Source organism: Dendroctonus ponderosae, unplaced genomic scaffold (genome assembly GCF_020466585.1).
Source record: "Dendroctonus ponderosae isolate FM_Combo_2020 unplaced genomic scaffold, Dpon_F_20191213v2 Dpon_F_20191213_1, whole genome shotgun sequence".
Lineage (NCBI taxonomy): Eukaryota > Metazoa > Arthropoda > Insecta > Coleoptera > Curculionidae > Dendroctonus > Dendroctonus ponderosae.
Genome location: NW_026017110.1, coordinates 26,326,049 through 26,338,031, shown reverse-complemented (window position 1 = coordinate 26,338,031; position 11,983 = coordinate 26,326,049). Strand labels below are relative to the sequence as shown.

The 11,983-nt window shown below is 35.6% G+C and overlaps 2 protein-coding genes and 1 long non-coding RNA gene across 4 annotated transcripts; 1 reads left to right on the top strand and 2 right to left on the bottom strand.

Annotated features, from left to right (window-relative positions):
- Positions 1–6,215: 6,215 nt before the first annotated feature.
- On the bottom strand, positions 6,216–7,220 carry LOC109546081. Its single transcript, XM_048670431.1, has 4 exons — positions 6,982–7,220; positions 6,743–6,930; positions 6,507–6,688; positions 6,216–6,429 (listed from the first exon to the last, which is right to left on the bottom strand). The coding sequence occupies exons 1-4, from the start codon at positions 7,153–7,155 to the stop codon at positions 6,278–6,280; spliced, it is 696 nt and encodes a 231-aa protein (XP_048526388.1). The 5' UTR covers positions 7,156–7,220; the 3' UTR covers positions 6,216–6,277.
- A 1,852-nt stretch (positions 7,221–9,072) lies between these two features.
- On the top strand, positions 9,073–10,127 carry LOC109540398. Of its 2 annotated transcripts, none has more exons than XR_002172186.2 (2): positions 9,073–9,456; positions 9,532–10,127. It is a non-coding gene; the product is annotated as an uncharacterized LOC109540398 (long non-coding RNA). The 2 variants fall into 2 exon arrangements; XR_007282440.1 differs by having other exon boundaries at positions 9,518–10,127.
- On the bottom strand, positions 10,075–11,181 carry LOC109540397 (mitochondrial import inner membrane translocase subunit Tim8). The gene is made up of 2 exons (XM_019908757.2): positions 10,953–11,181; positions 10,075–10,388 (listed from the first exon to the last, which is right to left on the bottom strand). Exons 1-2 carry the CDS (start codon positions 11,061–11,063, stop codon positions 10,218–10,220), a joined length of 282 nt encoding a protein of 93 aa, XP_019764316.1. The 5' UTR covers positions 11,064–11,181; the 3' UTR covers positions 10,075–10,217.
- Between the last annotated feature and the right edge of the window lie 802 nt (positions 11,182–11,983).

Here is an 11,983-nt window from a genome sequence, read left to right as displayed (position 1 = left end):
AACCTAGGATTGACAAGTTAGACACGCCTAATGTAATTTACAAAATAGACTGTTTGAATTGTGATAACACATACATAGGTCAAACAGGACAATATCTAAAGAAAAGAATATACGAACATAAGTATAGCCTAAGAAAATGGTATAGCATTAGCACAGCATGCACAACAGAAGTTGCATAATTTTGATTTTGATAACACAAAAATACTGATTAACGAGAGTAATTATAATAAGAGAAGATTCCATGAAATGATACAGATTAAGAAACATAACAATGCTTGAATTTCAGATCGGATACCGACAATCTTAGCTCAGTATATCATACATTAATTAAATGAAATAAACATAGAATATTAACTAACACCCGGTATATTGAAGAATTTTGCAAACCAAAAATAATATCCTCAGAATGCATATCCTCTTCCCAAATTTGATTGTCCTGACTAATCACCTGTTAGGCCTAATTAATTTTAGAATGTTTTAAAGTATTGCAATTGTGATGTATTTATAGGCTGTTGACGAACTGTGGTTGTTTTTTTTAAATTAATGAAATTTTTTTTAACTATCTGCTATTTTAGAAAAGCTGATGATGGTGGAAAAATACACGAAACGTATTTTGATTATCAAATAGAGACACTAAATGACTGAAACCCAAGAATAAATTTGATTTGGAATACTAAATTATGTCACTATGCATATAATGCAGTAAAATATACCTAATTGTCAGAAAGCTTGTTGAATTTTAATGTGCAAATAGCCATCTTTTAATTCTTAATGATCGCCTTAAACCTCGGAAAAATCTAGTTTTCTTTCAGGTCAACAATCTTCAATCATTTTTTGAGCGGCGATTTAATTCCAATAATACCTATAATACAAAACAACGAAACAAACTTGGTGAACAATAAAAATAAATCGTGGATATTTGACGTAATTATTCAAAATATGAACGATTTTAAAGATTCTAAGTATGAAAAGTTTTGATCAAACAAAAAATGTTCTTTTCACCTCTTGCTTCACATTCTTTGCGATTCTTATTTTTTTTTAAATAAGATATTTTTAATTTTGTCACTGCCTATTCTTTTGTTGATGCCATTCTTACTATGTAGTTCTTTTGAATAAAATAATTTTTGTGAATTGGCGTTTACTTAATTAAATGGTGCCTCATCATCAAAACTGCAACATTTCAGACCTTTTGGACCCCAATTGTGATCAGCAAGAGCGAAACTGCTGAACAGGACAGCAACTAGAGGAATGACAAGAAACTGAAAAGTTTCTTGAAAAAAAAAATTATAGCACATTAGAGAACACTTAAATTATTTTAGCAAATCCGGAAGGATTTGAATAAACTGAAATTTATTTTCCACTAGAAGCAAAAAACTAAAAACAGTATGAAAAGAAATCGAATTTAACATACACTTCGGCAAGAGCGACGATTTAGCTGCGAGATGAAGAGAAAAAAATGTGAGTGTAAGAAAATCGAAACGAACACGGAAAAAGTGAAAATCTTCAGCAGAAGTGAACTCATCCGAAGGACTATTGTTGAAACATCATATAGACAAACTAAAGACGATTCTTGGAAAGAAACTCTAGACAGCTGCATTTTTTATACGGGAAAAATGGGAAATGGTTTCTTTTATTTCCCGTTTTTTCGGCACTTTTTGTCATGCCGCAATGATCGGATTGGTGCGGTTGAAATGAATTTCTATTGATACGAAAGTTGAAAAGTCACTGTAGTGGTGCGGCATCAATTCACTGCCCTAATTAGAGGCCGCCTCGACTAATTGGGGTATTTCAAAGACGAGATATGTCTACAAATAAGCATCGGACGATTATTTCAGTTGTTTTAGAATAACAGCGGGTATGCGGGTCATCCTGTTTAATAATTTAATAATCAGCTACGAGTGTTAATGACAGATGAACACGCGTATTGTGTTTACCACTCTTCGTTCTTCGCTACGTCATCGGTTACAATGAAACCCTGCGCCATTGTAAAAGCTGCCGCCGCCATTGTCGAGCTTGGTAATGTATTGTTTTCTAATTATACAGTTCACACCTTCAGAGCTTTTGCGGGCCCGCTTGTCGGCTGATTCTCTCGTTTTGTAGGTGTGAAAACTCAAGTGATTGTTTGAAATAGTTCAGCTTTACCGCAATTACGTTCGCCCACTTCCTGCTCGTTTTACCAATTTTGCTACTGCAACACCTTTGAAAGACTTAAGAGTATGTATCTTACTTACTTACTTATCACAAGTATGTGATTTTGTTCACAATTATCAGATCCTTATTTGGAAAATCGCTCCTTGGGTTGGCGACGGAGAACAGTAGATTTGGCCTCCAAATTTAGCCGATTTTACGCCCTCAGACCCTGACCGAAACACTTGATACTTGGATGTATTTTAGTGCGTATTTTTCGCGGGCTTAAACTTCGAGTATTTGTACTAAGATTTTAAGATTCAGGGTGTCAAAAATAATGTATTTCATTTCCTGATATACGAGCATTCAAATAAAGTCCGATTTTTATAGGAAAATATAAACATTTCTGCAATACGTTCCAGAAACAATTTCAACTTTGGGTAAACTTTTCCAGCAGATCTCATGCTGATTTATTTCTTATATTGATTCTACCTATCTAATGTATGTTACCTTCCACCCTAAAAGTGCTGATTATCAACAAATGAAGTTTGCTCGCTTTAAATGGAAAGCAACTGAAATTCAGTTTTAAGATATTTTCTAAACAGGCTGAAAATTCGATGGAAGCAACAAACTCAAAAAGCCTTTAAGTTAAGGGCAGAAGAAATGAATCCATAGAACAACGAGTAAATCACCAGGAATAGACAAACAACAGAATACAGATGCTCAAAAGAAAGCAATGACATAAAATCTCCAAATACATTTAACAGGACTTTAACAAAAAAATCCATGAAGTCTGCTACAAAACATTAAACAACCCATCAATGAGCATTTGGAATGGAACAAATCATCAAACCGCACTTTTTAACCCGAAAATTATAGCCAAGAAGAAGAATTATGAGCTGTTGAACTTGTTAAGGTCACTATTATTTACAGTTTGTCCCCTGTCAACCGATTCCTTCGACATGATTAATTACCAAAACTATTTAGTACAAATAAAACTTACATTTCGAATATGTTAATATAAGTAAATAGTTCCTGTTGAAAGCTGAAATGGATAGATCGGGAGGTGATCGATGGTCTGAAAATTGGGCCTCTAATGATTATCCCTCTCGGTTTCGAGTAGGTTCTCATTGAAGAGTTTCACTTTGGGCACAGCGCGCTTAATCGTGCATTTATTAACTATAAGTAATATTTGCTTTTTGTCGATACTGATGGGTGATTTATAACTGGCTGATGCTAAAGACCGTCATTATACCACGCACGTACTCAACGAATCGGCTTTGAAAATCCTAGTAAGAAAAATTACATTTTTATGCATATTCTATGAAGACAATAGCACGATTAAGTTCAAGCATATGATTCAAACCCTCGGTGATAAAAATAGGTTCTAACTTTCTCAGCATTTTGTTTCTAGTTATTATAGTGAGTCAAAAATGTCGTTAAAAATAATAGTGGCTGGTGATGCACAGTGAAACCAGGTGGTTCTCACTTCTTCTGGCTTTTTTACGATTTCAAGAAGGGTTTTGAAGACTGAAAAAGTTTGACGCTTGATTCTAATCAGAATTTTCATTTAAAGACAAATCCAAATTTACCTATGTTTTCCAGTGTTAACTTCTTTGGATGAACCTTTTACTTCTTTTCTACCTGTTGGACTGTCCACGCTAACTTTTCCCTTTGCACTATTTTTTGCGCTTTCTCCACTTTTTTCTCAATGGTTCTTCGAGTTCGTTTTCTTACGCAGAGTCATTGTGGTTAATTTTACCATTTTTCCTCCTTTGCGGTGATATCGCTTAACTGGGAACAATCAGGGAAACGAAAAGTTCCTTCTGGGAAAATCTGTTTATAGTGTTTAATTATTATAAAATTTACTTGTACTCTATCTATAATTTTTTTCAACACCTAATGGAAGGATGCTCTCGAAATTATCTATGAAGAAAACCATATTCTCAGGTACACAAAAGCAATAAAGGAAATTAAACGCCGGCTTTACGATCGGCAATTTTCTTTGAGCGAGGGCGGTACCATCCCTTTATCGGTACTTCGGTTCAGCTTTTTATCGGTTTAATTGAATGAAATTGGGACGCGCCAGTCTCACATTGTGCCATTGTAAGTGAAATTTTTCATGTGGTTCCTCCATGCCGCCGATAAAATATTTATATACATGGCACGTCGTCTCTTCAGTTACCCCAAGCCTTTACATTGGCCAAACTTCTAAGATTACACCACTTAGGGATCTAATTACGCGCCATTCGAAATTGAAAAGGTAAAGGAAGCAGTATTTATATAAGCCGGTTTTTTCCTCTTAGTTAAAACACCACTCTTTAAGCCTTTCACAGGAAGGAGTATTTTTCTCGTTTTTTGATGTGAATTTTACCGACAATGATGCAGAACTCCATTCAACACATTGAGAACAGGTTGGTTGGAACCGAAATATTGTCTGATGATCAGTAGAGCCCATAATTAAAACGTCCATTTCACAGTATTACGGCAATTGTTGATAAAGTGGGCTTAGGGGATGTTTGTACTTTCGAACAGGGATCGTGGGACTTGTCCAGGTGCCCATGGAAGAACAAAGAACGGCTTTCCGCAAATTATAGTTTAGTTGTTGGCCTTTGACCGCAACAACCCTTGAGTAACATTGGAATTGCGATGAATTAATTATTTTTTGCTTAAATATTGAAAAGCTTGAGTGGATATTTTGTCCCTTTGGGATTTTTCCGTAATGGCCTGTTATTTGCTACTTCATTATTAAGATCTCTACTGCTTTCTGAACTGGACTATGTTTTCATAATAAAAGAGCAGAAACTGCTATTTTTGTACTGTCTTGCTCTTGCATTGGCTTTTATGTATTAAAATTAGTAAAATTTGACAAACTGTTCTCAGGCAAACGACGAAGGTGAGCAAATGTTGATTGAAAAAACTAGAAATTGATTAGAAGAGATTTCGAAATAAAACCTTGCTTATCTTCAGGAAGATCTCAAAGACGTGAATAAAAGAAAAAAAACAAGGGGTTGGCTGGTTGGTTTATTTACATGCATAATACATCAAGAAGCATGTCACAGTTGCCATTAAATCAGAAGAAATATTCCATTACTTTAATCAGGCAAATATTTGAAATGGCTCCCTGAAATACCATCGGCTCAAATCCATCAACTGGCCCTTCTTCATTTACACATCGGTTGGTAGAAATGAACGTCACGCCAACTCCGTTTTACCTTCTGGTTGAAGGTTTTGTGTTTAATTAGATATCATTAAAGCGATTTGCAAATTTAATTTTAGAATATAGTGAATTTTGCGTCAGAAATTTTTTTCAGTCCACATGCAGAGTTTCATAGAATACTGAGCAAAATGCTTTTTTATACACTTAGTCTGTATACACATACTCTAGTGAATATTAAAAATACGTATTTAACATGTGCAAAAAATTGTAAGAATTGTCGAAGTTCAGTTTTCGTTTGTTGCAACGTTAACATTCAACACTTCGTTAGGGGCTGGCCAAAAATAAGATGGAGCACCGTAAACGTTCAATCCAATCAAAACTCCATTCGATTACTCCGATTCAGGCGTATTCCGATTTCAGTTGAAACTAACCGATAGATATGCGTTCGGAGATTTATCCACTATTTGATCCGAGAAAAATTTAATACCATCTAGACAATGAATGCTTTACGACACAAAGAGTTAATGTAGGATAATAGTAGCCGATAGCCATAGAATTCGCGAGTGTCTAGTGATACACAATAATGCCGCTTTCTATAGAACGCTAAAAGCTCGCTGTACGTACCTGTAAAAAAGGTACCGCATAAAAAATCCTATCAATAGATCATATCGGATTCTATTAGATCTTAAAAGCACGTTATCTGATAGCACTTGTCGGTCTCTTTAAACCCATTCAATGCGCATGTTATTGTATGGGATTTGATTAATTTTTAATGTGGTTTATTGGAGAAAGTATTATGCGGATTTATTGGGTTACACAGACCCAAGACGCACAAAAACCAGGATTTTCTCAAACATTTTCAAAACCAACGGAACCAAATCAACAGAGACGAAATAAAAAAAATTGCTTGCAACTTGCCAGCAATGCGGGTGGTTAAAAAAGACTGTATTCAAACAAGTTTAAAAACTATAATAAATAATAATAATTAACTCAAATTATTTTGGCAAAATAGTTATTTAAAAAGTTGAAACGTCTCCACCACGTTGGTTGAATAATTGCGATGTCGGCACACGAACGGAACGTTTCCTGAGGTCCGCATCCCAGAGCCGAAGTACCATTATCGCATACTCCCCAGTTGTTTCCTAACAATGCAACATTACGCATAGGTTATCAACTAGTACTTCGGCAAAGTTTCAAAAAACTTAACCCTGATGCTTACCAGTTGAATAATGCCACCTTAAAACGCATCTATCGCAAGTCAACCAAAGAGGCAATTTTATGTAGCTGGTCACATTGTAATCCTCGCTGGATATTTTTTGGAAAAACGACCCATCCAGTAAACGCACTGGCTGGAAACAATCTTCTGTTTCCGGCAGAAGAGTGTCGTTTAAAACGCACAACCTGACGAGAGTGTCTTTAATTTTACTTTCAAATCAACTCATGTCCTCCACTTACTGATAGGAAATATTCCCTCTATGATTGGCTGTTATTCGGATATCAGTCTTAATGAGGCTGCCGGATAAATATGAAGCCACCACTACACCGTTTCCATAAGTGCCTCCATTTTCGTTGCTTCGAGGAACTGGATCGCTCCAATCGTCCCCACAAGGGCCACACTTACCCTCGTTTTCACTATATTGCACCTTTAGCAAAGTTTGCTTTCAAAAAGTTCAAGTACAGTTTGCAAAACTTACTGCAAAGCCGCCGCAGAAATACTGATTGTCCTCGTAGTTGTGAGTGATGTTCCAATTGGTCGGCTCTAATCTCCATCTAGAGGCTCGATTAATTGGACTGTACATATACCCATGCCCAAACGCACTCCTAATGCTTATGCAAAAAATTACCGCTAGTTTAACGGAAATATTCATTGTTAGGTTTGTCTATCTATTGTTGGTTAACTTAGTGACTTAGTTACTGATACACCAATATTTATACTTATTTAGGTCTAAGTATATCAGCTCAACGATCTGAGATACTTCTTATCGACAACGGATTTTTGCGTTAGTCATGCGGAATTTTTTTGGGCTGAAACAACTGATTTTTCAGAGAATTTCCGAAGTTGAAGTGATTTTAGGCTTCTAAAAGTTATGGGGTTTTTGATGGTTCTACCAAATTCAGGAGCCAAACAGATAAAGCTTTTTGAGTGGTTGGTCCATTGTTATTTCAAGCAGGCGCTACTTGGAACGGATGGAAAAATCATTCACTAAAAGATTCCACCAAGTGCTGAACGATAAAAAACGATTACTTGTTTTTGATGATGATGATGATGATGATTCATAAGTATTGCAGATTTGTTACATTTTTTCTGAGATATGCGATGTGGAAATTACACAAAAAACGAGTGAACCGAACATTTTTCAAGTAGCAGATGAATACACATTTTGGGTAAACTGAATTTCATATTATTGTTGTACTATTTACCCTAACTTGGGAATGTGCGAGGTTTCCGCCTTCTGCATAAGCTCATGGAAAACAGATTCAGCTCAGATATAAGGACTCTGTAAATTTCGAGGTTCACTCACCTCAGGCACCCCCAGGACCGGTTTCGAGCTTATTAGCTCTCATCAGCTCGGCTCAGCCTGCAATTAGCGACCGTCGCTCAGGATGATTTGTAAGCCAATTTGAAAATTGTATCATAAAAAAAATGCTTATTGTGAAGTTATAAGTCGTAATAAATTTCGGCGTAGAATCGACAAATGTAATAACGGATTTACGAAAATAATTGAATTTAAAAAATTTCAATTTATAGTTAATTTATTACTACATACCTTGATAATTATTTCTTATTTTTATTAGGTAGGGATACGCGCATATGCAGTTTCTTTTTTTATTTACTTAGGATTATTTTTACAAATTTTGCTCAAGAGCGTTTAATCACCTCATTTTTGACATGTCCAAATTGCATTAAAAGCAGAACCAACTTCCAAATTAAATTAAAAATTTCAAAATATCTTTGTTTATCACGTCTTGCTGTACCTATGTATCTTTGCCCACTCTGTATGTTTTTGATATTTTCGCCCAGGAAATTTGACTACATTTTTACGCCATATTCAAAAATCACTCTATATAAGTTTTAAATTACAAATCGAACTATTGAAACGATAACGATCCATTGAATTTGAGATAGAATATACCACATTAAAATAGGAAAACAGACCTAATAGAATTAGACCTTTAAAAAAAATTATATTGAGAAAATGCGCACTTTAAAGTGCGTTTACGCACAATTGTAAATACAACATTGGGTTCACTAAACACTTGAACATGGAATGCAGCTGCTCCAGACCACTTCTAGCGAAAACAATGAGTAATTTTTGTTAGAAAATTCAGTTTTGATAAACAACTGAAAAATTCCATTGAATAATAAGACAAAAGGAACGAATCACACAAAGTGAGTGTATTTTCTTCATGACAGCGCCCAGGTTTTAAATTAAAAAACAGTTTAATCAGTAACAGCAATTTAATTTCGAATGTTGAGCTGCATTTGAAGGGCGAAACTACCTACTTGAAAAACTTAACTATCTAATTAGGTACTCATATAAACTCCAAATTTGCATAAAAGTTGCAAATCAACATCACCAATCAATCAATGAGGACAAATTATTTAAAAATCACCAGTAAAAAATATTTGAAGTGGCCTAAAAACGTGCCTCAGGGACGCATTGATAAGATATAACAGACAAGAGCTTCCCAGTATAATTGCAAATTAATATCAGCTAAAAGATGGGTTTTTCCAAATGGCGCACATACTTCACATATCGGTACTTCTATGCATTAATCGGGGAAGTATTCAATCATGGATACCTACATTTTCACCCCAATTAACAGAGCTTCCAGATGAAGGCTGGATAAGGACGATGAAACGATTCCTTACTGCTACGACGACAATCAGCTTTACTGTGCCAGTCTAACAGTAAGTTGACTGAAGTTGAAATTACTAAATCTGAACTTCTATAGGTTCAATATGGTACCAATGATGATAAATGTGGAGTCTTTGGGGACGACTACAAAAACTCCATTCCAAGAAGCAACGAAAACGGAGTTGTAGAATGAAGATTGCTTCCAGTCTCTGACTCTTGAGGGCGGCTCTGTGTCTCAAAATGTTGCGGCAGGACAATTCAACATTACCAGCTACGTTCAATTGCCCAACGATATGGTTTGTGATAAATGTATGTTCAGATGGCATTATGTGACTGTGAGTAAGCAGTGGCTTATACACGCTGGTTAAAGCAAAATATTGTTAGGTAACAATTGGGGTAGTTGAGGCCAAGATACGTCTGTAGAATGATGCGGTCCGCGGGAAACTTTCCGCTCATGTGCAAACATCAGCATTTTAAGTTGATATTTTGGGCTACAAGCACGGCCATTAAGAGCAGCTATTTCACACGGGCCACTCTGCAGCGCTTCGTAGTGGCATTGCTGAGAAGCGCGTTTTGAAGGTACATTGATTTATATGGAAGTATTCACAAGGGCGCGACCGAGACCCGACCACCGATTTAGCAGCGCTTTTGTGGCGTTCAGTGGCTGACTACCGCCTAGAAGCGCGTCAAAAAGAAGCGCCACTGATAGCGATACATTGGTTCAAATGCTGGCGTTTGAAGCAGTGCGAAAAGGTTCTAAATAATGCATAGTTTTGTTGCCCATCTGGTGAATGAACCAGCTTTGATTTCTTTCATGCTGTCTACATACTTAGGCGAATGACATTGTTTTACTTTCAATGTGCAAGCAGTCTCTGAGGTTACTCAAGATTGTTCACAGAATTACGGTGTTAATTAAAAAAAAGCATATCTTAACAAAAATTTATTATACATAGATTAATCAATAAAAATGTTTACTTTAATAACACTTTACATTTTTATTAAGTCAGCTGGAATTCTTCTACATCTTCTACACCTGGATTACATTTTTTTAAATTCACCCCACACCGTATTCACATACCGCCGCTTTTCTGCAATAATTGAGCAAACCTATTTGTGATAAGTAAAGAAACATCTATAAATCGGTCCACGCAATTGGTTAGGCAGGTTTCGGTTCGGCTGTCCAGTTTATTCCCTGGCTTTTCCACGCATTTGTCCCAGCAAAAGTCGTTGAATTCGTGTATCTGATGAACAAAAATATAGATGTATACTAAATTAACCAATTATAAAAAAATATTGATAAAAAATACATTATTTACCTGAAATCTTTTATTTAATTGAAACTCAGATTTTAATTCTAATTAAAGTGTTCATAAAATAAGGAATGGAATATACTCTTCCGGCATAAGTAAATTTTTGTGAAGTTCATGAACTATTCAAGATTATTTCTCACTGAAGCTGCTGAATATCAACTACCTAGACTTTAAGTTCACATAAAAAAATGCAGAATACCGCAGGGTATAAATGATACCGGCACCAACATGAAGAATAAGTTATAGTGCCAATGTTAGCTCAACTTTGCAGCTTTTGGCCCCTAACGTTTTGTTACACCTTCAATCTGAACTAGCAGAGTTGAACTTGGGACTCAGCAGTAAATAAGATCAAATATTCAATATTTGGATTTGAGGTGCACCGATATTGAACTATAAGCTTCCTTAATAATACCAACAGCCGCAAACGATCTAACGAGACATGTTTAATTCAAAAATCATGTTTTAAAATTCAGAGACACTATGACATAACCTCACCTGGGCATTGAATTGGGCTTTTTGCTTCTCCACCATTAGAAACTCCTGTAGCTCCTTGTCGTCTCCTTTAGAGGAGAGTTCGGATGAAAAATCGCCAAAATCGGAGCTCATTATTTGAAAATTAATTAATTCCAACAAATTAAGCAAATTTACCGAATGGCATGTCAGATTGATGTCAATGCAGCGTTGCCAGCTGAGACTCGAACTGGCATCAAACACGCGCAAAATTTCGAACAATAATGAAACTCCAGAAAAATCCTGAAAATTTCCTGAGGATGAGTGGAAATCGAAATATTTTCCTCTTGCGTGTGGTGCGAAAGTCACTCTCTAATTTTTCAAGTTTCTGCGCAAATAAATGTCAAACTACGACCTGCTTAAATATTCGAAAATCCACATGCAGCTTTGAAAAATTCTTGAAAATTTCCTGATGATGATTGACAGTCGAAACCTTTGGCACTAGTAGAACAGATTTTGCCCTATAAAATACAGCCGAAAGCAATTCTCTCACTTCGTCATTGAATAAAAGAATGCCAACATCCGGCCTGCAAAAACCATTTCGTAAATCCATCGCAAGTTGAAAAAAAATTGTCAAAAATGGCCTGATGGTGACTAAAAATCGAAAGCATTTTTTGTTTTTTTATATGATTTGAAATAACCTTAAAAATGAATAAAAGCAAAAGTCGAAAAAATCGCTTTTCTTTAAATATCTGAAAAAATCAAAGAATTTATGTTTTTTGAAATCGCTAGATAGATATGGACCTGTGATTTTTGGACTTTGGACACCCTGTATATGGCTTATAGACGTTTCTCTGATGGTGGCAATCGGTTTATTTAGCAAATAAATATAAAAATAAAGTGCAAAATATAAAGTATAATATATAATCAATGTATAATAAAATAAAGACATAAATGTATGTATAGTGTGTCATCTACTGCTGCACCAGCCAACTAAGATGGGAAAGGAGAAGCGTTCTATGCGTTGAGTTTTAAATGCCATGCATTGCGCAGAAACATGCGCCGAAATGCGAAAG

Bases quoted from the DNA above. Each gene is read 5' to 3' on its own strand.
- LOC109540397 (XM_019908757.2), bottom strand. From the start codon at position 11,063: ATGAGCTCCGATTTTGGCGATTTTTCATCCGAACTCTCCTCTAAAGGA. The intron at 10,389-10,952 runs GTGAGGTTATGT...TTTGTTCATCAG, and splicing joins AAGCCCAATTCAATGCCCAG to ATACACGAATTCAACGACTT.
- LOC109546081 (XM_048670431.1), bottom strand. From the start codon at position 7,155: ATGAATATTTCCGTTAAACTAGCGGTAATTTTTTGCATAAGCATTAGG. The intron at 6,931-6,981 runs GTAAGTTTTGCA...ACTTTGCTAAAG, and splicing joins ATTTCTGCGGCGGCTTTGCA to GTGCAATATAGTGAAAACGA. The intron at 6,430-6,506 runs GTAAGCATCAGG...TTGCATTGTTAG, and splicing joins AAGGTGGCATTATTCAACTG to GAAACAACTGGGGAGTATGC.